At 41.4% G+C, this 24,418-nt stretch overlaps 1 protein-coding gene across 2 annotated transcripts in view; it reads right to left on the bottom strand.

Moving 5' to 3' along the window:
* Nucleotides 1–3,777: 3,777 nt before the first annotated feature.
* The window catches only part of DOK5 (docking protein 5), a 138,232-nt gene continuing 117,591 nt past the window's right edge, over nt 3,778–24,418 (bottom strand). For both annotated transcript variants that reach the window (XM_045528397.1, XM_045528398.1), the window contains exons 7-8: nt 9,436–9,556; nt 3,778–4,542 (exon numbers count right to left, since the gene is read on the bottom strand). In XM_045528397.1, coding sequence (XP_045384353.1) covers nt 4,478–4,542; nt 9,436–9,556 — 186 coding nt within the window. In that variant the 3' untranslated portion in view covers nt 3,778–4,477. The remainder of the gene's footprint in view (nt 4,543–9,435; nt 9,557–24,418) is intronic.

Genomic DNA, 24,418 nt, shown 5'->3' with positions numbered 1-24,418 from the left:
CGCGGCATCGCCAAAGGCGAAAGATAATACAATTGCTGTTGCAAGAAGGACAGAAGAATCAGGGAAAGGAACAGGGGCGGACACCCGCCGGGGCGAGGGGCTGGTGTGGAGCCATCAGCAAGAGCAGCCCTACTCTGGCTTCTTTCCTCGCCCTGCCCGCCTTCCACAGCCTGAGCTTTGCTTGCAGAAGCAGCCCCTGGCTGGCTCTTTGCTATTAAAAAGAGCCTAGTGAGAAGGCTCCACACACTTCAGGAATCCCAGAGAAACAAAGGTCAGACTGAGTTTCCTTATTAGTTGTTATAGCAACAAAGAAAATATTGCAGAGGTGCAGAAAATGCCACGTGAGAGCCCACTTCCAGAGCTGCGATCACAACACACCTTCCCTTCCGTGTGTACCCCATGCACGGAACTGCATCGGTACCTGTGTGCCGGAATTCCCGGTCTCCAGGCAAGGGGAGCGTCTTGGGCACACCGCTGGACTCGAGGCAGCCAACTTGGCTCTGCCTCCTGCCTTCCTGCAGGTGTCTTAAATGAGAACACCTTGCTGATTGCTTCCAGGTGCCAAGTCTTACCTGCGGGGCGCTCCCTGCATTGCTGTCTCCTCAAGGTTTCTTAAAATGGGATTTTATGCCATTTATCACCTGCATGGGAATCACCTAGAGACCTTGATTGAATATGTAGATTCATGAGCTCCACCCCAGCTCTAGTGAATGAGCATCTTTTGCCAACATTCGAGAACTGCTCGCTTGGGGAGTAGAATGTGGGCGATGATACCTTACTTAGCACAGATGCAGGTAAATGATTATCATGCAGTCCTGCCTAGGCTGAGTCAAATCATGTTAGACTGATCCAGTGAGTTTGCACTGAAATCAGCCGCCTGTTGATTTTCATCCATCCAGTCTTTAAGCTACAGAACTTAAAACCTCAATATGAAGGAGAAATATCTCATTTGCTGACTTAATGGAAATCTGAAAATGGTTGTATTTTTCCTGGGACTAAAGGGAAGAGGATTTTCTTTGTTAATCGTTGATATAATATTCCCCCTGTCGATAGTCAAGATTGTCTCAGAAAGAAATAGTAAAGTGTTTCTTTATACAAACATATGTTCTCGTTAGTTTTTTCTGTTTCCTGAGCAATTGGCTTAAATGTTGGAGCCCAGGGATCAGGCACAGTTAAAGCAGGTACACATCTCTTCTGTACAACCCGACACACCCACAGACAACATTAAATAAGTATTGGGTGAATGAATGAATTTCAGAAACTCACGCAGTCTTACTTTAGAGATCATTTTAATAACTACTGGATTTTTCTGTCCTAAACTGGGTAAAAGATCTTTTAAACACTGGCCTAAGCACACAAAAGGAAATAAGCAATCTATTCCCCCAAACCCTACCTCACCTCTGGCCAAAAATATGTTGCTTTTCCCAATATATAATTAAAACAGAAATATCAACTACATCTAAGAAAAATTTCATGATTTAGCCTCCAGATTCCAGTTTATTTGCAATGTTGGCATGAGTGCTTTAGAATTTAGTTTGCATTATGTACAAATCCCCCACAGCTTTGAAAAACGCCGCCTTTTCTCACACTTGTATGTTCAACGTTTGAGTTGGGAATTTAGAAAAACAAAAATCAAAATCATTTCAAATCACCATTCCCCTTATTTAAGATCAGAGATTAAACTATTTAAATTTGTTATGGTTTCTACCTGAAAACCTGAAATAAAAGAGAGTATTTTATTTAGGTTCTTATTTTCTAAAGCAGGGGTTCCAAAAAATAAGAGTGTGGGCAAGTGCAGCCTGTCACTTGTTTTGTGAATAAAGTTTTATTGGAACAGCCATCCCTATCTGTTCATGTATTGTCCATGGCTGCTTCTGCACTAGGAGGCAACAGAGACCGTGTGACTCACAAAACCTGAAATATTTACATCCCAACCCTTTACAGAAAAAGTTTGCTCTCCTCTGAGGAAGCCTGTCATGGGGATTTTACAGAACAGGCTCAGAAATCAGATTGTTTGGGTTCAAATGTGAGTCTGCCCCTTAGTAGGTAAGAGATCTTGGGCATGTTGGATGATTTAGACTCCTTGAGGCTGAGTTTTCCTATCTTTAAAATGGGGATGATAATTATATTAATACTCACCTCATGGAGCTATTAAATAAGATTAAATAAGATAATACAACAAAAGCACTTAGAAGTGTGCTTGGCAGTAAAAGCTGTCAGGATAACATAATAGAATGCTCTTTTCTGTCAATAAGGTTTTTTTCCTTAAAAAAATCCTAAAAGAGGTTCTTACTTGTAGTTAACTGCATTCAGCGACATTTCTTTGCACACTCATTAGCTTCAGACTTGCTTCAGCAATTTTAACTTCATTAAAATTATAATTATTTGTTTAATTCTGCTTTCTTTATCTACTTCTTCAACATAATCCCCCCATTGGCTGCCAAGGCCCTGGGAATCAGGGAAAATCTCTTATGAGACCGTCTTAGAGGAGAAAAAAATAAAATAAGAACCAGATAAATTCAGGAAAATGAACAGTGAGGGAATTCTCAAACGCACATGGTGAATCAAATTTTTAAAAGACAAAATGAATACACCTGGGAGAAGTAAGATCAACTAAACTAGCGTGAAAAGTAGCTCTGAGAACTCAGAGAGAACGCAGTGCATTCCAGTGAAGTCATTAGCACTAAACCATTTATATACCCCTGATCCACTAATTAATTGTCAGTTGAATTCAATCCTCTTCCCCCAATATTTCTCAACCCCTTAAAAAACACATCCTGACCAGCAGTGTCTGGGATATAACTAGTGTTGATCTTTATTTTAGGAAATTATGTACTTTTTGGAAGGAGCACAAATGAAAATGAATCTTTTTATGGCTCTTTCTTGGGGCTCAGTAAAATTTATTTTTTTCCCCAGAAACTACAAGAAATTATTTTCTGGTGAAAACAATGCTTTTGGAAGGGCCTAGTCCAGTGGTTGGCACAGAGAAAGTATACAACCAATGTGAATTTGCCACTCCTGGTAGAAAGAATTCTATCCCACTGATTTGGTTTGATTCTTCTATTCATTCATTCAACACGAATTTATCAAGTATGAGCCATGGGCCAGGTACAGTTCTGGAGCCGGGGACCTTGGGTTGCCATAATTAGCAAAGACAAATGGAGACCAGGTAAATTTGACTTTAAGATATATAATGAAAATTTTTAAAATATAATCCTGTCCCATGGAATATTGGGGACACATACTTATACTATAAAACTGTGTATTGCTTATTTGAAATTCAAATTTAATTGGGTCTCTGTCTGACAAAGAGTAGTGAACAAGACAGAATGCTTGCTCGTGCAGCTTTATAGGAACTTTAACCGCAGGTGCTCACAAGATTCAATTCCCATCTGGCACTTCCCCAGTGAGAAAGCCTGGAGAACAGAGTGACCTTCTCTTTAGACGTCCATAGTCACTGGGGGCCCATTTAGCAGGCGTCACTATAGTGGAATTGCAACTTTATTTCCTTGCTGTACTCCTCTGGAATGAAGGTCCTTGGCCACAGGGCCTATGTCTTTTGATCTCTATATCCCTGGACGCCAGCACAGCACCTGGAACTAGTAGATGCTCAGGACGGACCAGCTTAATGAATGAGAGAGCAAATGTGTCAGTGGTTGGGTTCATATCAAACACAGTGCAGAACCACGCTCACAGCTCATATAGAAAATTTCCACACACCCTTCAGAAATACTGAGGATACAGAGGAAACCATGTTGCCAGAGTCCAAAGGCCATGTGGGTGAAGAACAATCTTTTATTTTAAAACGTTTTATGAAGGTACTCCAAACAAAATAAAGGCTTTTAAAAAGTAGGGGGAAGCCAGGGGACAAGGAGCAAAATTGTAACCCTGTAAACAATACTAAAGGGTGCTTTGGGAGGATAGTTTGGAACACAACAGGTAAGAGTGAATCAAAGCACTCATTTAACTAATTGGTAATATAATCAAATATGACTTCCAGTAGTTAAGCAGAACCACAGTATTAATAACAGAGGAATAGGGTGTAAACAAATAACAAATAATTAAGAGTCATTTTATTGTCAATACTGACTGTCATACAATTGAAATACTCAGAAGGAAAATCACAAGAATCCACAAAGGGACAGATTTAGAGAAGTGCAAGGAACACAGTACCTACAATAGAAAGTCATTCTGTGGCATTGACTCCTTTCTGTCCAGCTGTAAAAGGGGGAAAAAAAAGCCAATATCTATAGAGCATGTTTCAATTACGCTAAGAATTAAAAAAAAAAAAAAAAGAAAAAGAAAAGAAAGAAAAAGAAAACTAGAGTATTGCAGAGTCTCCCGATGACCACACAATTAACCAGGACTTTAAGCTTCTTCTCTTCATTGTCGCTTCCCTTGCTGTCATTCTGTGACCCCCTGGGTGGATCTGCGGCTGACACTTCACAGGTGTGTTCACAATCTTCGGCAGTACCTGTCAGTGCTCAGGTCGGTAGGCGGGAAAAGTCTCTGTCCGATGAAGCTTCAGAGGGCTAGTAACATCTTTTCCAAAAAGAATTTAAAAGCAACAGTTACATCATAAGAAAGCACACTATCAGATTAGCTAGCAACAGTCTCTATATAAAAAAAATAAGTAATATACTTATGATGCGATTTTTTCCAAAGGCTACTCACAGTGATATGCAAATAAGAGTCATGAGAGATTGCATGATTAACGTATCATTTGCATGTGGCCTTTGCATTGAGCTGTGACCAGCCCATTAGCGGTTATTTTCTTCCTTAATTTTTCATCTGCATCAACCCCTGCACCCAGGGCATTTAGGGGAGATGAGATAGAAACATAGCACTATGGAAACTTTTGGCTTGAACACTCTGTGGAAGCCTGACCAGCAATAGGGCAATATTAGGCTTCTATTTAGTTAATCTTATTGTAAATGTAAAGGAGGACTTTGTAAATTCCATTTAGCCATTATTATTTCAGGTTTAGTTTCCAAACCAAACAAAATCAAGAAAGTCAAGAAGGCAACACACAAGGCCACTATTAGCCTCCTTTGTGACATAATACAGGAGTTGGCAAACTTTTTTCTAAAAAGGGCTAGATATTAAATTTTTTAGATTTTGCAGACCGTATGGTCTCATCACAGCTACTCAACTCTGCTGCCGGCAGCACACAAGCAGCCATAGTTAATATGTAATGAATGGGTGTGGATGTTCCAATAAAACTTTGTAAATGAAAATAGTAGGCTGGATTTGGCTTGTAGGCTGTAGTTTGCCAATCCCTGTAGACATACTCCCTTGATTTAATAAAAACCAGAGGTTTTAGTGCCATCTGCTGGCTGAGGGTTATCACAAGAAAAGAAATTGACATCACTATGTACAGAACTCCCAGAACTGGGCAGAGCAAAACCTGTATAACTAGACCCAGTACAGCAGCCTTGGTAATTTAATGTGTGGATTAAACAGTCGTAAGCCACAGGGAGACAGGACTGCAGCTAGTGGGGCACGTACACCTCACCCCACGCTTTCAAACCACGTTGTTTTCAAACAGTGAACCAAGCAAAAAGATTTACGGTGGCATGTGGCCCTGAGGCCTTGAGTTTACACTCTGTTTATTATGTTATCACAAACAGCCCTGACCATATGCCAAGTCCCGTTTGATCTTCCTATCAGAAGTGTAAACTTAGACAAGGAAGAACATAACTTTTGACTCATTCTCCACTCCTACAGAACGGGGAAAAAGCATTTGTTTTCCCTCCTCACAGTATAGTTGAGAAATAAAAGACATAGAAAGGACTTCATAAATGAATAGAAATTCCTACATAAATCACTGCAGTCACAACAAGACCAAATCAAACAAAAAGGAAATCATGGATTCAAATATTTACAAGCCTCAGATCTGAACCAAAGACAATTATATACCTAGTCCTACAGTCACTGGTACACAATAGCAGTGATTATGATTAGAGAAGCCTTGAATATCAAAATATCCCAAATGACTAGAAATCATTTCTTCCAAACTCTGAGCCAGTTGGAACGTGTATTCTGTTCTCTTTCCAACATGCAGACAAACACACTATAATGTAGAGAAATTATAGCAATGGGTTTGAGTAATGTAAGTAAAAATCCAGGTGTATCTTTATTATGGTTTGATAAAATTTCCTGCAGGGAGCAGACAGAATACAAATAGTGTTAATGTAAAATCCAAATCTTCGGTCAGGTGCAAAGCCTTTCCCTGCACCTTCAGTTGTAGCTCCTTAAACTCTATGAGTTAGTGAGAAAAGCTACTGAGGGCATGCACTTGGGGGTCAAGTCAACATGAGAAAGAACCTTAAAGCTTCTACCATGATAGCTAACAACTCTTCCAGCTTGGTTTGAATGCTGTGTTTAGCTTAAAGCCAGGAAAAGGATTGAAAGATTTTCTGACCACACTCTTACAGTTCACGTGAAGGTCACAAGCTGGTACTGGCCTGTGGACAACATCCGGTCCCAGACCTGTTCTCCGGCCTGCACAGCCTTGGAAAACATTTGGAATCGCTTGTCAATATTTAAAAAACTGCAGACTGCCCATAAAGATGTCAATTTCCCTGTTCTCCTGGAAAAGTGGGAGACTAAACTGGCCCTGTGTTCTGCCACAGCATGATGGGCTACAGGGGGCTGCAGACTGCCCTCTTCAGAGCAGGCCTGTGAGCTCCCCGACACCCACCAGGGACCCACCCCTCCCATGCCTGGCCTGTTTCGCCCATTTGCATGTCCTGTCTGGACCTGTAGACATGCGAGTTTGAGATCCTGGTTGATCTGTCATCTTTTCACATTTGCTCAGATCTTAATCTATTACTTCTCTCTTAACTGAAGCACATACAATATATATGACTGTGTTAGAATTAGCTTTGAAAAAACAATGTTAACCTCTCCAAAGTAGCCACTTGCTCCAAGAGTCTATCATCCTTAATAAATATGTAAATTGCATAGGCTGGAACAAATCCTCTGGAGACATTTCAATCTCGGGGCACAGGTCTTTGAATCACGCATGGGGATAGGATTTCCTCCCATGGGTAAGACCATATGATGCAAGAAAAATCCCTGGACTAGGAGTCAGAACACCGGAGCTCTACTGCTAGTTCCTCCACTCACTAGCCACGTGGTCTTGAGCAAGTTCTTGGCTTTCCAAGGGTCTCAGTTTCTTCATTCTTGAAATGGAGAGCACAGCCCTGCTCTCGCCAACTCAAACCATCGCCAGGAGAACCAAATAAGGCAACATGGAAGGTGCCTGATATGGTGACACAAATGTTTGGTGCCACCCTTTGATTTCCTAAAATTACCTGAAGTCAAATCTGATCAATGATATAGGTGCTTAATTTTTCTTGTTTTTGTTTTGAAACAAGTGATGCTATCTTCTAAAGCAATTGCTATAGAAGAGTCCTGAAAATATCGGAGCAGTGGAGCACCTTCGGCACAAGGGTAAAGACTGCTAAGATGAGAACTCTGAGGAGGAGGTGAAGGAGTCAGAGGGGGGCGCTGCACTGAGGCCAGACACCCTGGTGCTCATGCACAATGGCCTGGGCTGGTCTCCTGTTTCCTCTCCTGTTCCCTCAAAATCCCTTGAATTAAAATATGAATTAAATCTGACACTGCTATGCCGAGGACCCCTAAGGCTTCCCCTCACACTTAGAATAAGCAAGTGTTGATCACCTGTAACCACCACCTGGCAGCCTCTTCACGCTACTCAGGCATCAGCCATGCTGCCTCCTTTCTGCCCTTTGAATGCTCCCAGCTCATTTCTGTCTCAGGACCTTTGCACTTGCAGATCCCTCTACAGAGAATGCTTTTCCCTGGCTCTCAGTGTGGCTGCCTCTTCTAGACTTAAAGTCTTGGGGCAAATGCTGGGGCTTCCGATGATGATTCCATCTAAAGAGGTCTCGTGGTCATTGTCTTCCCCAAACCAACAACTCTGCCTCTTTCTCTCTTATAAACACTTCCTTTTCCACTGGCACATGTGCCAAATTTGAAATTAAATATGTTGGCTTAATTATTGACTGTGAGTCTCTATTAGATTATAAGTTCCAGGAGGGGAGAAACATGCCTATCTAGTAGCACCGGTGTATGTCTGTCATTTAGCACAGTGCTTGGCATGAAGGACACGCTCAATAAACATTTGCTGAGTAAAGAAATGTGTGAGTGTTTGAATACAATAGAGAGATGAAAACCTTAAAACCTTACCAGGTAGGTGATCATGGATACATTATTAACCCTTAAGATTCTCAGTTTCTTAGCAGCAAATGAGACTAAAACTCTGTCAGGCAGCTGTTTGAAGATCTAACTGAGATCATGTATGTTAGCTGCCTAGTGCAAGCCTGTTACATAGTAAGTTCCCAGAAAAGGAAGCTTTTAAAAAGACACTCATTAAATACGGTTTGTCTCCTTTGTAAGGAGTAAATCTGGGCTTTCAGCGCTTCACAAGTGACTTATTAATGTTTGTTCCTTTTTATAAAGGAGTGAACAGGTTTCATGTTTAAATAGATTTGCAGAGCTTTGGCTTCAACAATATTAAACAGATTCTTTATTGCAGGACATCTCAGAGCCTTGAAACTTGATCTCTAAGAGAAAAATTTAACATGTAGCATTTCCCCAAACTTGTTTGACCACAGCACTTTTTTGAGGGGGAGGGTGCTATCTACCAGGGTTATCACTCCACAGAACACATTTTTGGAAAGTGCTACTCCTGTTACTTTATCCAATCCATTCCTAAAAGAAACCTGCAAATACAGTGTTCAACCTAAACTTGTCAACTGCTTTTCTTTCATACATTTCTTCCAGTTTTCGTGATAAACCTCCTTCAAACGTTGATTCAGTATTCGCCTAATTGTAGAAAAGAATTTCTATATGAAAATTGGGAAACGGAGTGGGAGAAGCGGTGAAGGTAGATTAAATACGTGTTAGTGTACACGGCACGTGTCAAAACCAGCACCTCTCTCCCCGCCAAAACCAGTAATAAAGTGGTAATTCCAGAATTGACCAGCAGGTGGCTCTCGAGGACTAAATTTGGGGAGGAACAAGTTCTCAAACCAATTTGACAAATTAAGGTCTGTATGATTTCCAACATTACCCTCCAGATCTGCCAGGAAAAGTCAGCCTGAAATCCATCAGGGTAGGTGAATTGGCCAGAGGAATTACAACCCATACTCACCAGCCAAACAGGAAGAAATTACGTCTTCTGCAACGTCATCATGTGGCAATATTCCCGCAGGACATGGGGGTAGATGCAAATATTTGAAAACAGCAGCTCTAGAAAGACTAAGTGCCCCGTGTCCTTAGGCCTTGATGGGGGCCCTAGCTTGGGAGGAAGGGCACGAGCCAGCTTGGATGCACCCGCTGAGCTGAGCCACCTGCGCAGAGCTGCAGGCACTGGCCCTACCCGACACAGCCTGCCCCGCTTACCTTGCAGGCGGTAGAGCTGCCCCGTGCTGTGCTGCCGCGTGATGTGCTGCCAGTAGGCGCTGCGGGGCAGGGGCACCATGGTGCTCAGCGACGCGGCCCGCTCGCTCATCTTCATCTGCAGCTGCGGGTGAAGCGAAGAGAATGGTGTCAGCGACACTGGGCTGAACGAGACCGGGCGGAGGGAGCAGGAGAGCAGACAGTCCCAGAACCACGGAGCCTGCGGGCCATGAATCAATGAGCATGTACTGGTGGCAGCAGGGACGGCGGCCAGCTCCAGTTTCTGCTTACTTGGCGTCCGTAACCCCACCCCCCCCAGCAACAATGCATTGATTTTCCTTTGGGAAACTTCCTTCCAACCCAGCCAGATCTCTGTACTCCTGGTGGGGCCTACTTGACCACTGATTCCAGGGTTGGCCCAGTGACCCATGACAGGCCAGGAAGACATAATCCCCTGAGACATTTATCAGCACTTTTGTGGGAGACAGAATTAGTAGAGGTACACTAAGGATTTGTGCCTGTTTTGTTCATTGCTCCATCGCTAGGGTCTAGAATATTTCCTGGCACATAGTAGGTGTTCAACACATAGTAGGTGTACAAGAAATACTTTGGAATTAAATAAATGAGCATTCTTTTGGAGTTGCCAAGAGGACTGAAGACAGGGCTGGAGTCTATCTTGGAATAAAGAAGGGAGAACGTGACAGAGAATGCACACCATTCTGAAGAAGACAGCCAAGAAAAGGAGGTGAGATCTTGACGAGCTCCACGGGGACATTAGATCCGATTGAACGTAATGGCTAGGATCGCCCCAGACTTTTCAATTATATGAGCTAATTACTTCTTTTCAGTTTAAGCTGGTTAGAGTTGAGTGTTCTATCAGTAGCATCAGGAAAAAAAAAACTGTCTGCTTGAACAAGTGCCTTTTCTCAGCTGATCATTGTTCGAGATTCTGAGGGAGGAAAAGGGAAGATGTCGCTTTCAGCTACAGGCAGCTAAGAGTATTTCTAATGACACAATACAAGTCCTCCAGATCATCAGGGGGTATCCAGTGGTCTGCCCAACCACATCAGGGGAATTGACCATACAAAGAAAGGGAAGTCTCAGAGAGAAGACAGCCTGGAAGGATTTGTAGAATAAAAGGACAGGTAAATGGGGACGGGGCATGCACAAAGAATGGGGGCACAGGTGGAAGCAGCCCTCCAGCCCTCGTCTGAGCCCTGGTCTTAGACACAATCATGATTCAGGTTTACTATGTCATTGCATAAGTGACTATTTGCAAAGTTGGATTTCCTGGATACTTGAATATCAAATAATTCACACAGTCCCCAAAAAAACTCACTCACAAATACACAGATGTGTGGAAGATGTTCATTGGGAAATCATTTGCAATCAGTGGATACTGAAGGCAACTTAAGTGTCCCTCAATCAAGCCCTGGTTAATTGCACATAGACACAATGGAATACTTGGCAACTGTTAAGCTGAATATGAAAGATTTACATAAACAGAAAAGGAAACATTTATATAGCGTACCATGAAGGAAACACAGTGAGTTGCAGATCTAGTGAAATGCCATTTTAGTTGCTCATATGAAAAACACTTGCCCCTTTAGGTTGTATGAGAGTTCGGTGAGATGACTGATACCTTAGCCTTGCCTAGCAACAAAGAGGTACAGGAAAAAAAAAATGGACATCATGATGATGATGATGATGATTAAAAAATACAATGGCCATTTACAATTTTTTTTTAAGAAATGGCTCCACTGTACACATCGCATCAGCCTGGTAGCATCAGGCATAATATCTGTATATTCTCTCAATAAGGCCAAGATAATATAAAGCTTCATACCGTGGAGACCAAAACTCATTGTAGTTGATGAGACTCAACTTGAAAAATACATTATAACCATTCACTCAAAAGATAATTTAATTTATAGACATTGCATTTACATTTGTTAGATGGAATTCCCTTTCCCTAACATAATAGCACAGTTACCAAAATGAGTCCCCAGGTGGAATTATAAAGCACTAGGTCTCATGGGGTACAGTTTTTCCTAAAAATGCCCTCTTAGATCTAAAGGTTTAAAAAGCTGAGCTAAGCTAGTAAAATTGTTCTGTGGCTATTTGTTTTCATTTTAATTTTTAATTTTCTAATTTATTGTTAATCTATAATAAATAATCATCATATATATTTATGGAGTACAATGTGATGTTTTGACCTATGTATATATTATAGGAAGATTCAGCGAAGCTATTTAACATATCCATCACCTCATGGACTCATCATAGTGGTTATTTCTGTATACATGAAAGTCTTTAAATAAAAAAAAACTATTTACCGGTGACTTCTGGTGCCATTCAATATGATTTGCATGAAATACAAGAAAATAAAGGGAAGAAAAGAACTGAATTTAGAGGTAGTGGTTATTTGATTTTCTTAATATAAAGAGATTCTATTTACAATCATAAAGAAATTTAATATAAAGGAAATACCAGTCATGTCAAATTATTCACTACTTTGCTGCAAATATGTCTAGGCAGCCGGCATGATTTGACTGTAGTTTCAGAAAGTTTATGTAGGAGCGAGAATGAAATGACACCAATACCATGTTTTGAAGAGGATGGCACAAAGCCTCTCTAGTTCCTCCTCAATCCTTTGAAAGAATGTCTAATGTTAGCATTTTAATTGTCTTTAGAGGGAAATGACGAGAAAAACTTTCTCGTTTAACCATGCAAACATGTCTGAATAATTCTCTAAGAGTGAGAAGACTTAGGAAGTCATTTGGTGACTAGCAGGGGAGTGTCCCGGCATTCTTCTGTGTTGCTGCAATTCTGTCTTATCCTTGGTAACCACTCCCAGTGCAGGGGGCAGTGAACAGTGGAAATATAAATCAGCACCCGTTGTTGGAGGACTTAAAGTTTGGTTACCTGGAGTACAGCAGGTCCTCGAATAACGTTGTTTCCTTCAATGTCATGTCATTATAATGCTGATGATAAAAAGAAATCATGTCCATGTGCAGTTGGCACAGTTGCCCCATGCCTGCCTGGGCTTTCTCTGGGTACCCTGGTTTGCTCCCAGATCCCAAAGCTGTGCACAGCAGTGAACTGGCATTTCTACCTGGTCCCCGTCTGAGTGAGTGTGGGGGTGTGTGTGAGTTAACCCTGGGACGGGACGGTGTCCTGCCTGGGGCTGGTGTCCTGAGCTTCCGGTATAGGCTCTTGCCACCAAGACCCTGAACTGGAATAATTGGATAAATCATTATCTTGCTTTTATTAATCTTTCTTAAATGTGCCTATAGCTCACATTTATTTCAATGTTTAATCTTGGGAGTGTTTTGGGTCTTTATTTAGAAGTTTGGTGATGTTTTTGTGACCAGAAATACGCTATAGGAACTTAACTCTTGCATATATCAATTAGCCTGTGGTCAAATTGGTTATGTTATATTTGGTTTTACTTAAAGACACAGTTTCCAAAAACCTATTGGCAAATTCAGTAAGGACTTCCTGTACATGGGGAGAAGAATTATAGTCTTTTTCTTTTTTTAAAAAAAAATGCTATATATTTTCATAGAGCTTAATTTTTAAAAAATAAACATTATACTTTAACATAAAAATTAAAATTAAAAATTACCCCAAACCATAGAATTGTAAAGTATGGGGATTTCTGTTACAAGGTGGCATAGACATTCTCGAAAAATCTCCCATTCACAAAGTTGTGGGGAAAGTCAGGCAATGGGAAGACAGTTCAAAGTGCATGCCCACTTACGACCAGAGTCGCTGTTGCTTGAGGGGACAGCCTCACTTAGGCAGCCCAGCGAGGCTGGAGGTTTACTAGGGTTATAAAAAGTGCAGAAAAGCACTTGGTTGGAAATGCTGGCTCGAGGAAGTCCAGGTAACAGAGGTGAGCACTGCTGGCCGTGAGCCATAGGAGCAGGAGCTGAGGAAGACTGCACAGGGCGGGGCGCATCCCGGGGGGAGGGGCCCTGGGCACCTGTGCACATCTCCTGTCGTCTTAAACTGTAGCTGGAAGAGGGCCTGCCTGTGCCGTACTTTATTAAGGGCTTTTTCCTTTCCAGCTTAAGGTTACAATCCTACTCCTGCCAATCTGGACCCCCCCTTGCCTAAGAAAAATTGCTTATGAGCCAGCACAACCTCAACGTTGTAATGAATCTTTCCCCAATTCATCATATACACCTGAGCCCAGGGGCAATATAGAAATGGTGTTATAGTGGAACCAACTGTACACCACACCTGACCCACACTACTGACCCTGTATACCCTACTAAATATATGTCCTTGAGCTTATAAAAAAAATAACAACAAAAAATCATGAATCATCCATTTTGTTTCCTGTGTCAGGAAAATGTAATAGAATCATGGAACATTAGAGTTGAAAGAATTATGGGGACCACCCAGCCTGGTCTCCTGAGTTAACCAGCCAAGAAACTACGTCTCTATAATGGCTAAACTTCTTACAATGGGGGGCTCAGATCTTGCTAACCCTCCAGCCTCACATCTCACCACAGTCTAAACCACACTGCTCGGTCCGGCCATTTCCAACTACCTGTGGAATTCCATTGTACAATTGCTCATAAGCCCAAAGGCTCTCCCCATTTCTCACCTGGTTCACGCCTACCTTCACTTCAAGAGTCAGCTCAGGAATCGCCTCCTCTCCCTTAACGGGATCAGGTGCTCCTACCTGCTATCCAAGCATTTCACTGTTTTGTGGTTGGCACTAAACTAGCCTGCCGCCTGTCGTAGACCATGAACTCCTGGAAAGCAGGAATTGTATCTTTTATTTCCGTATCCCCAGCACCTAGCTAGAGCCTCCAGAGGCTTAAAAAATGCATGATGGATGAATGAATTAATGAACCCAGCTTTTGCCCAAGTAGCAGGAAATAGTTTTTTAGAAATAAGTCCTAATCAACCCAGCAAGTTGGAAGCACTGTTAACCCATGGCTGAATTCGTGCTGAAACTCTAGGTCTGGGTTAAATTACCAGGGCTGTGGCTGGCCGTGGGGGATGTATGTGGTATAAGGATCTACTTCACTCCACTGTGCCATTCAGGTGACAAGCACGACAGCCTCTGGGAAAGATCCGCCTAGGTGCATAGGCACAACCATTTAGCACAGTTCGACAGCAGGGAGCGTAGCCCTATCCATTTATTCATTCTGTTAGCAGTGTTAGCTCAAGGTCCCACCAGAGAAGAAAGACAAGGCTTTGTGAAAGTCAAACAAACGTCTTCTTGTACTTCAACACTCGAGCTCTTCCCCTAAACAGCAGGAATGCATGTGGGTCTCTTCCTAACTCAGCCTAAGTGAGTCCTCATGCTGCCCGGTGGCATGAAATACTCAAAGAAATTGATCAACTTACGTAACTGATTGGGTTTTGAATGCAAAAACAAAAAAAGCATGATTCTGCTGAGGAAGAGAAGTTGACCATAGAGTAAAAGAACCATGTTCTTATTTAAGTTCTGCTTCATGGGAGTTGTTGGGCTTGACGGTCTCTTTTCTCATTGAACTATGAGACAGATGATAAAACTGTACAAAAAATAATAAAAAAGCAGATTGACATTAAAAAAGAATGAAGCTCTGATCCATGCTGTAACACATATGAACCTGAAAATATTATGCTAGGTGAAGGAGGCTAGTCATAAAGGACCACATATTGTATTATTTCATGCTGTGGTTTGAATGTCCCCTCCAAAACTCATGTTGAAGTTTAACTGCCATTGTGACTGTACTGAGAGGTGGGACCTTTCAGAGGTGTTTAGGTGGACAATGCCGTTATCTCGGGGTGGGTTCGTTACTGCAGGGGTGGGTTTGCTCCCTCTTCTGTCTCTGCTCTTCTGCCATGCGATGCCTTCCACCGTGTTATGACACAGCAAGAATCCTCTCCCAGGATGCCAGCACCTTGATCTGGAACTTCCCAGCTTCCAGACTGTGAGAAATAAATTTCTGTTCATTCTAAATTATCCGGTCTGTGGTCTTCTGTTATAGCAGTACAAAATGGACTAAGACATTCCATTGCTATATAATGTCTAGAAAAGCAAATCCCTAGAGAGAGAAAGTAGGTCAGGGGTTGCCCAGGCCTGGCAGGTGACGTCTAAAGGAGATGGTGTTTCTTTTTGGGGTGAAGAAAATCTTCTGAAATCAATTGTGGTGATGGTTTCACAACTCTGAATAAAGTAAGCCATTAAATTGTACAGTTGAAAAGGGTGCATACAAATGGTAATGGATGTGTGGTATGTTCCTATGTCAATAAAGCTGTCATCAAAAAAATAAAATCAGGCGGGGCACGGTGGCTCACGCCTGTAATCCTAGCACTCTGGGAGGCCAAGGCGGGCGGATTGTTTGAGCTCAGGAGTTTGACACCAGCCTGAGCAAGAGCGAGACCCCGTCTCTACTAAAAATAGAAAGAAATTATATGGACAGCTAAAAATATATAGAGAAATATTAGCCGGGCATGGTGGCACATGCCTGTAGTCCCAGCTACTCGGGAGGCTGAGGCAGAAGGATTGCTTAAGCCCAGGAGTTTGAGGTTGCTGTGAGCTAGGCTGACACCATAGAACTCTAGCCCAGGCAACAGAGAGAGACTCTGTCTCAAATAAATAAATAAATAAATAAATAAATAAATAAATAAATAAAATCAGATATTAGTAAGTGCTATGTAGGTTATTTAAAAAGCATGATATGATGAGCTAGTGGGTGGTTACTTCTGGTCAAGCAGTCCCTGGGGAAGGACCATTTAAATTGGGACCTGAGTAACAACTGGCTAAAGCATAAAACTTCCCAATACTCACAGTGAAGGAAGGGCTCATTGCCAAGGTCCTTCCCTCATAATGGGGAGAACATCCTATCAACCCTCTTGGGAGAGAAAGAAATTCTAACGACTGGACCACTATGCATAACTTGCCAGTAAGAAAAGAAAAACAACTGTCTCGCACACCTGCCACATGAATTTTTGGTTTCTGTTTTCCTCATTTGGTTTGGCTGACCCGCACTTGTTGCTAGTGCAGTTCTTTTGTGAGTCTGAGACCAGAATCGCAGAGCAGCGGCAGGTCTGGGCCTCAACACTGCACCATATTGTCCTTCTCTGGAATCCAACTGTTTTTACAGCAGAGCATTGTGTTTTGAGAAATTGAACAGCACGACAGGATGTAATTGTTTGCTGCTACAGTCAATCATGAGTACCATATGCTGTCTTTGTGACATCAGTCTGGATTCATTCAGGAACCAGCACAAATCATCACAATGGCAGACAGTTCGGTACCTCAAGACTAATTCCGTCCTCATCAGACGCTTAAGCTTCCATCAGGTTGCTCCTTCAAGTAACTCAAGCGGGGTCTCTGCCAATAACAACTTTGCATATGCAAATCTTATCACGGTTTTTCTTTCAATGGGCCCTGAAGCGGCTAAACAAGGACACCATTTTGACAAGAAGATTCAGCTGTGAGTCAGAAACCACATCCATGTGAGAATACATTCTCAACCAGAGCAACTTCCAATTCCAATAATGTCCTCAGCTTAAGAAAATATATATAAAGCAACTAATTTTCTATGGATATTTTAGGCACAAAATGTGGGCAAAGTTGAGTCAGAAAGGGACACCTCAGTCCAAGAGAGAAAGAGTAAAAACGACGTCGCAAGAGAAGCCAGCATCTGCATACCTATTAGTCTGCTCTAAACTCAGCTGTCTCATTTAAACTACACTCCACACTCGCTGACATTCACCAGTTGGCTTTCTGAACTACCGCCTTCAGGTTCTGCCTTCTTATTCCCCTGTGAAAATATAGTAACATTTGAAAATCTGGTCTATCTATGCTCTCTGGACCTGGATCAGCCGTTCCACTCTCCAAGTGCGAGCTGAAGTATCACCTGGATGTCTCATTAAAATGCAGATTACTGGCCCCAACTCAGAGGTTCTGAGCTGGGGCCCGGGAATCTACATTCTTAACAAGCTCCCAGATGGTTTTGAACTTACTGATCCAGGAACCACACTTTGAGCACCATTGTCTTATGTTGTTTATCACCTTTAGATCAATCATTCTGGCGAAAAGTTTCCTGCTTGGGTGAAATCTCAGACTTGGAAGTCAAAAAAATCTGGTTTAAAGTCTAGAAGCTGCCACTAAGAAGTGCCTGATCCTAGGCTAGTTATTTAATCTCTCTTAGTCCTTAATATCTCATCAGTAAAAAGGGAGAAAATAGTTCCTACTTTGCAGCTAATTCTTAGACCATGCATAATTCATTGTGGGGTTCTATAAATGTTACCAATATTTATAATTAGCTCTATATCATGACACTGTCTTTAGCAAGAATTTTTGAACAAGGTCATAATAGGAATATTTCACATTTTCTTTTTAAATCGAAATATTTGATACTGGACTTGCTGGCTTGAAGGTAGAAGCCTTAAAAAGTTTTTAGGCAACAACAAAAAAGCCACACATAGAATCAAATAAGTAAATGTGTTTAGAGAACACATTTAATCACCTAATCCCAGTTGGTACACACTGAATTCAATGAACAAGTATGAGTTCAGGTATTCCTGTAGGCAGGGAACAACTGTAGGAACAGGAAAAACCAAAGCAGCTCTAAGCCCTCAAATTCGGCCCCCACCCTTGCAGGAAGTTTCCATTTTCCAAGACAGCTCTGTCTTTGGGTCTGGTAGTATTTTGCCTGGCACCAAAAAGAGGGGAGGGGTCCACATTTTTTGTGATATTAATTACCCATTTTTTAAGACTTGTAATAAATTGAATTCTTTTTTACTATTGCTATATTTTTATTACATTCAGGAAAATATAGAAAAATATATAAAGTAGACTTTAAATCAGTCCTATACCCATTACCCAGAAAAAACAGAAACAAAGAAATAAAAAGCACTGTTAACATATTCATATATTTTCTTTCAGTCTTTTTTAAAATGTGCACACATAATGTATATTTAACAAACAGGATGACAGTGTATATACTATCATACCATCCTCTTTTTTAAGTTTAATATATTATGAACGTATCCTAACATTCCTAAATACTACCTTCTTCTATAGCATCATTTTAATGTCTGCATTGCAGTCTACCTTTTGGCTGTTCCATACTTTATTTTCTCAATTTCCTTAACCGTTTTTTTATTTATCAAATGAGATAGTGAAATTAAATTCTGACCCAATCTCCTTTATAACATTGTTTTTTTTCCTGCTGCCCACAATTTTCATTCTGGGACCCACTATATTAACCACTATTCTGATAACCAGTTGTAAATGAATATGAGAATTCAATTTTAATTTGCATGTCAAATGGATTTTAGACTGACTCAAAAATTACTTACATTGTTGCTATATCAGAAAAGCAGATGAGTTGGTAATTTCACTTTATTCTTAAACAAAGAAGTCTTACCTTCACGTTATTGTGCAACAGACTAATCTATAGCCATTAAAAAGAGAAAAGGTAAACTTTTGTGACGTGATATAAAATGATTTAAAAGCAAAGGAAGGCAACTATTAAACAGGCTCATGGGGAAAGCTTGTCACACAATCTGATGATTCCCAAACGTAAATCTGTAACCCCAATCTCTCCCCTAAACCTCAGAGTTGTGTATTTAACAGCGCACGTCCCACTTCCACGCAGATGACTAGCAGGCATCTCCCATTTAACAGGGGCAAACCTCAACTCTTCTCATGCTCCACTTCCCCTAACCTCATCCCCCTCCAGGTAGATGTTTCCTCCATTCTATACTCCTTGCTCTGGTTGAAAAACAAAAACCAAGATAACAGCAACAACCTTGAGACTGCCTGTCTCCTCTCTTTGTATTCTGTAAGACTTCTCATCCATCAGCAGATCCTGTTGGTCCAATCTTCAGAATATATGCAGATTCCACCACTTTTCCTCACTCCCGTCACCAAGATCCTGGTCCCCGTCACCATTGCTCGCCTGGATGCCTGGGTAACTGCAACAGCCCTTAACCTGTCACCTTTCTTATACCCTTGCCCTAATCACTCTGTCTTTTCCAAACAGCTTCCAGAGTGCTCACTTCAACAGCAAAGTCAGTATATCTCACCTCTTTTTCAAAACTCTCCAATAACTTCCCAACTCATCCTAAGAAAAATCCACAGTCCTTTCCATGGCTACAAAGTCAGCTAGGACTTGGATCACAGTTACTCCTAGACCTCACCTGCTATGCTCTTCTCCTCATTTTATCTGCTCCAAAATCATCAGCCTCCATGCACAAGAACATGCAAAGCACAGACTGCCCCAGGGCCTTTGCACGTGAGGTACACTTTCCCCGCAACAAATCGTCCTTAGAAATTTTTAAGCCTCCCTTCTCACTTGCCTCAGCTCTCAGTGCTTTACCAGAGTGACCATCCCTGATCATCTCTCCTGCCTTACACTGATGTCTTCTTCACAGCATTCATCAACTCTTGATAAATATTTATATGTTCATTGTTGATGGGCTATCTCCCCCTACAACAATACACTAAACACCTTGGGGACAAAGACTGTTTTTCATTCTCTGCTGTACTCCTGATTCCTAGAACAGAGGCTTACACAAAACATTTATTATTTATTTGTAGAATGAATATGTTTTATATCTATTATGCAATCTGTATTCTGGAAGGATACAAAAGAATCTGGTAAAGTGTGTGATTCTTAGAATGTAAATTGGAGGTCTGGGATGACTGAGCATGGGAGAGACATTTTACAGTGTATATTCTTTTGCACTATTTGCATTTTATAGCATGTGCAGATAGGACCCTTTATTCTAAAAACTTTGTTTTGAAATTAATGCATCTCGAAACAAATCATGGCTTCCTTGCTTATGTGCATACTATTCCACTCACTAGTTTAAAGAACTTTTTAACTATGAATAAGGCACTGAGGGATAGGTAAGTATACCACTCTTGCAAGGACAGGTTTGTAAAGAGGAAATACCCTCCTACTTCATACACTGTGGTATTCTAGGTCCTCCCCCTAGCTCCAGCTCTAACCCCTTTGGTTTTCTCCAAATGACACTAGAAAATGAAAACCAGGGGAAGTCCAAAGAAGACTAGAAAGAGTCCTCAAAGAAACCGAACATAATTTCAAGTCTCTAGAAAGAAGTATTCCAAATATCTCATGAATAGTAAATATGTTTTTAACTGAATCTTAAAATGTTAGATTTATTTCTACAAAATCCAGACCAAATGGCCTTCCTTAAGAGAGAACAATAGTCTTAGACAATAATTTTCTAAAAAAAGACTTTAAAAATCAAGCAGGTGTTTGTGTAGTGTGCAATCTGTTTGCCAAATCTAAATGTGTGAGGTTTATAAAGTACCCTCATAAAGTCTGCACAAATTCATCTTATATGGTTTGGTGCAGGGCATAATTTATTGAGATAAATACTTTGGCTGCATTCTTTCGGGCTCTTTTCACTTGAAAAAGCAGGTTCATTTAATCAATACAAACTGCTTAAAATGCTAATCGCTACACTAAGTGGCAGTAACCGATTCCTCTGGAACACAGATGCAGATGTTATTAAGTTTTGTAATCATTGTGGGGCCACCACGTGGTTGATGGGAAGAGTAAGTCATTCTTCAGAGACTCGCAGGACAGCTCTCATGCCCAGTCCTTCCTCACCTGCTGGCTTAGCTACACTCCCACAAGAAGAATGCTTTCTTCAAAGGATCTAGTTTTGTCCACTGAGAGAACTGAACTGACAACTTGTTCTTGCTTCCCCAAACACACGAAACCCCATGAACACATACAGCTGATACACATGTAAAGACTGGTTAATGTCCACTTTGATTAGACAAGGAGAAAATTATGCCTGAATTGGCAATTCTGTTCTCAGCACAATGGTATGTTCACTGAGTGATTGGTTATGTCTTACTGTGGATTTTTATGCATAAAGAGCAGCAAAGCACAAAGTTCATGCTATGCTCTTTAGCTCCCATTCTATTCCTTCTCTTTTCTTGGGGCAGTCACACTTCTTGAGAGCATACATCATTTTTTTTTTTCTTTTTTAGAATCAAGGGGCCAGATCCTCAGATTCACTTTAGAGCAGTGGTTCTCAAAGTGTGTCCCCTGGCTCAAGCAACCTGAGCACCTATTAGAAATGCATATTCCAAGGCCCCAGTCCAGACCTGCTAAAAACAGTGGAGGTGGAGCGCAGAAATCAGTGGCTTAACAAGTCTGGCAAGCAACTGTGCCGCACACGGAGGCTGGAGGTCCACTGCGTCTTCCTCGTCCTTCCCCTCGCCCTGTCACCGCTACCCACACCACAAACACACAGCAGGCCCTAGAGGCTCTGTCTGCTTTCTACCCCTGACTAGTCTCCCAAGTCTGTTCTTCTTTTCAGTTCCCACTGAGGATAAGCCCAGGGCTTCGCGCTCCCTTCCCGACTCTCCACTTACTAAAATCTGAGCCCCTCAGCCTCAGTTTCTGCCTCTATGAAATGGACCCACTAATATTACCAATGAAATGCAAGACACTCCAGTATTTCAGAAGGCAATATAGCAACACCTATTTACATTTTATTAAATACTTATACCCTTTGATTCAACAATCCTACTCCTGAGTTTGGAAAATGCAATTAACTATTAAATAAATTTAGAAGGTCAGTTAAACAAGGTTAACAGTATATAAGAACATGTATACAAGAATGTTTACTGTAGTATTATTTATTAATGGCAAAAAACCTGATATCTCAATAGATAGGTTCAATGAATTATCTTATATCATAAATACCGTGCAGCCGTTAAAAGGAATGATTAAGACCAAGGTTGGCAAACTTTTCTGTTTCGAGCCAGACAGCAAATGGCTTTGCAGGACATACAGTCCCCATCACCAACCGCTCAATGCTGCCGTTTCACTGTGCAAACAGCCATGATGACACATAAGTGAATGGCGGGGGTGTGACTGTGTCCCAATAAAATTTTACTTACAAAAACAGTCACAGGCTAGATTTTGACCCTGGGCTGCAGGCCAACCCCTGAATTAGACTTAGACGACGTGACTTGGAACTATTTCCATGGAATATCCACTGTTAAATGAAAAAACTAAGTAGTTTTTAAATATGTGATACAATCACAATTTTGTAAAATAAATAATGGCCCCAGAACACTCATCTTCTGTATCTATCTGTGTGTGTGTCTGTGTGTGCATGTAGACATAGATATCTGTGTAGGACTATGTGGGTACACAGGAAAACTTGGAAGATACATACGAACTTCTTAACAAGGTTTAGGAATTACTAATAGAGAGGAGGGGTTTTAAAAGAGATGCATACAAACAAATAATAAAAAGAAAAAACATAGCACTCATCATCATCTATACGATCATAATTTTATAGTTAGTTAAATTCTACATACATGTGTTTATGTAAAAATAAATTAAATAAGATTGAAAAAAAAAACCAGTCCCAATCTCTAAGGATAGTTGTGAAAATTGTACAAAATAAAGCATGCAGACTCTCAGCAAAGAGCCAGATGGAACTGCTCGATCCAACTCTAATTATCCCTCAATTAGATGAAGCCTCCTAACTGGGTTTTCTGCTTGCAAGCTCGCTACCTAAAAACCTCTGCCCTTTCCCTCACCCCTTTCAATGAATTCTGCATTCAGTGATCTTTGTTTCATTCATTCACTCATTTCATCCATTTATATATTCTGGCACCATTTATAAGCCACACACTGTGCTGGCGGCTGGAAACTTAAAAACAAATAAAATGCAGGTCCTCTACTCCCCAGGATTTTAGGGTGTATGGCCAGAGAGCGAGCCGAAAGCCCAGCTTTGGTCATGGCACCATCTGCCTCCACGGTGGTGCCCTTTCCTCTACAAAAGAGAGCAGACCCTCCTCTGAGCAGAGCTCTCCCTCCTGGGAGCAGAGAAGATTTTGTGCATATGGCCACACCTAGTGCCTGCCATGATCCCTGGTAGGTAGTAGGCACTTAGTAAAAAGAGATTGGAAGATTGAAGTTGATGCATGAACTGATTGAACAAATAAATGACTCATTAGTGTGAATGAGAATCATCTATCATCTGCCTTCCCCTTGCCAGTTTACCCTCTCACTACAAGTCAATAACAATAACAGTTCAAGTTACTTCTGCATTCAGTAGGTACCAGGCACTGTGCCAAGGAATCACGTGCTTTATCTCACCTGGCAAGAAGGTATGATCTAATGTAACCCCCACCTGATAGAGGGGGATAAATGCCAAGGATATAACAAGCCCAGGGACTCTGGGCTGGAAAAGGTGCCCAGCCAAGATTTAAGACCTGGTTACTCCAGAACTACAGTGGGTAATACAGCCCTATATATCTCTCACAGAAAGTACTGAGAATGTTATGAAGACCCTAAAGGATGGACTCAAATCTATTGTTTTCCAAAGTGTAGGGAAATGGCAACTGGCCAAACATCTAGGCTGCAAGGAGATGGAAATGTCCTCACCAGCTTGAGGAACAGGATATTAGAACATTTACAAGAGCCTTGGACCCCCACTGGCCCAGGGGCCTTCTTTCAAGTGCAAATTAACTATCTGCCAAACACGCGGTCTTTCCAGACTTTGTGTTGAAACCCGTCCTCATGGGCTGCCTAACTCTGATTCCAGCTCTGACAGATGTTTGGCAGAAACCACCCAAAGAGCTGTCTTTACTTTCTCCAGCTCCTCTCTGTTGTTCTGACATTTGGAGGAAAAGTGATAGGTATTCCTACCATCAAAATGTTACCAAGATATCACACAATATTATGGAACTGTCAAGGAAATAGAGCAAGCAGCGGCTTACTTCTTCCGCGTTACAATATCCAAGCAGAAGTGGCTAGGAGAGAAAGATTGTTCTTCCGCTAAGGAAAAAAAAAATGCAGCAAAGACACTATTGGTGAGCAGAACTCTGGCTAAAACAATGCCTCCATTGTGGCTTACAGCTTTGACAAAGCAGACTGTTAGCGAAATCAACCGTTTGAGGCCAAATTTCCAAGTGCAGCATTTTGCTGAGCACCAGATGCACTCAAACGGTTATTTT

The sequence above is a fragment of the Lemur catta genome, chromosome 17 (assembly GCF_020740605.2).
Source record: "Lemur catta isolate mLemCat1 chromosome 17, mLemCat1.pri, whole genome shotgun sequence".
In the NCBI taxonomy this organism is placed as follows: Eukaryota; Metazoa; Chordata; class Mammalia; order Primates; family Lemuridae; genus Lemur; species Lemur catta.
The sequence above is the reverse complement of the archived record's forward strand: the minus strand, read 5'-3'. Positions and strand labels throughout refer to the sequence as shown.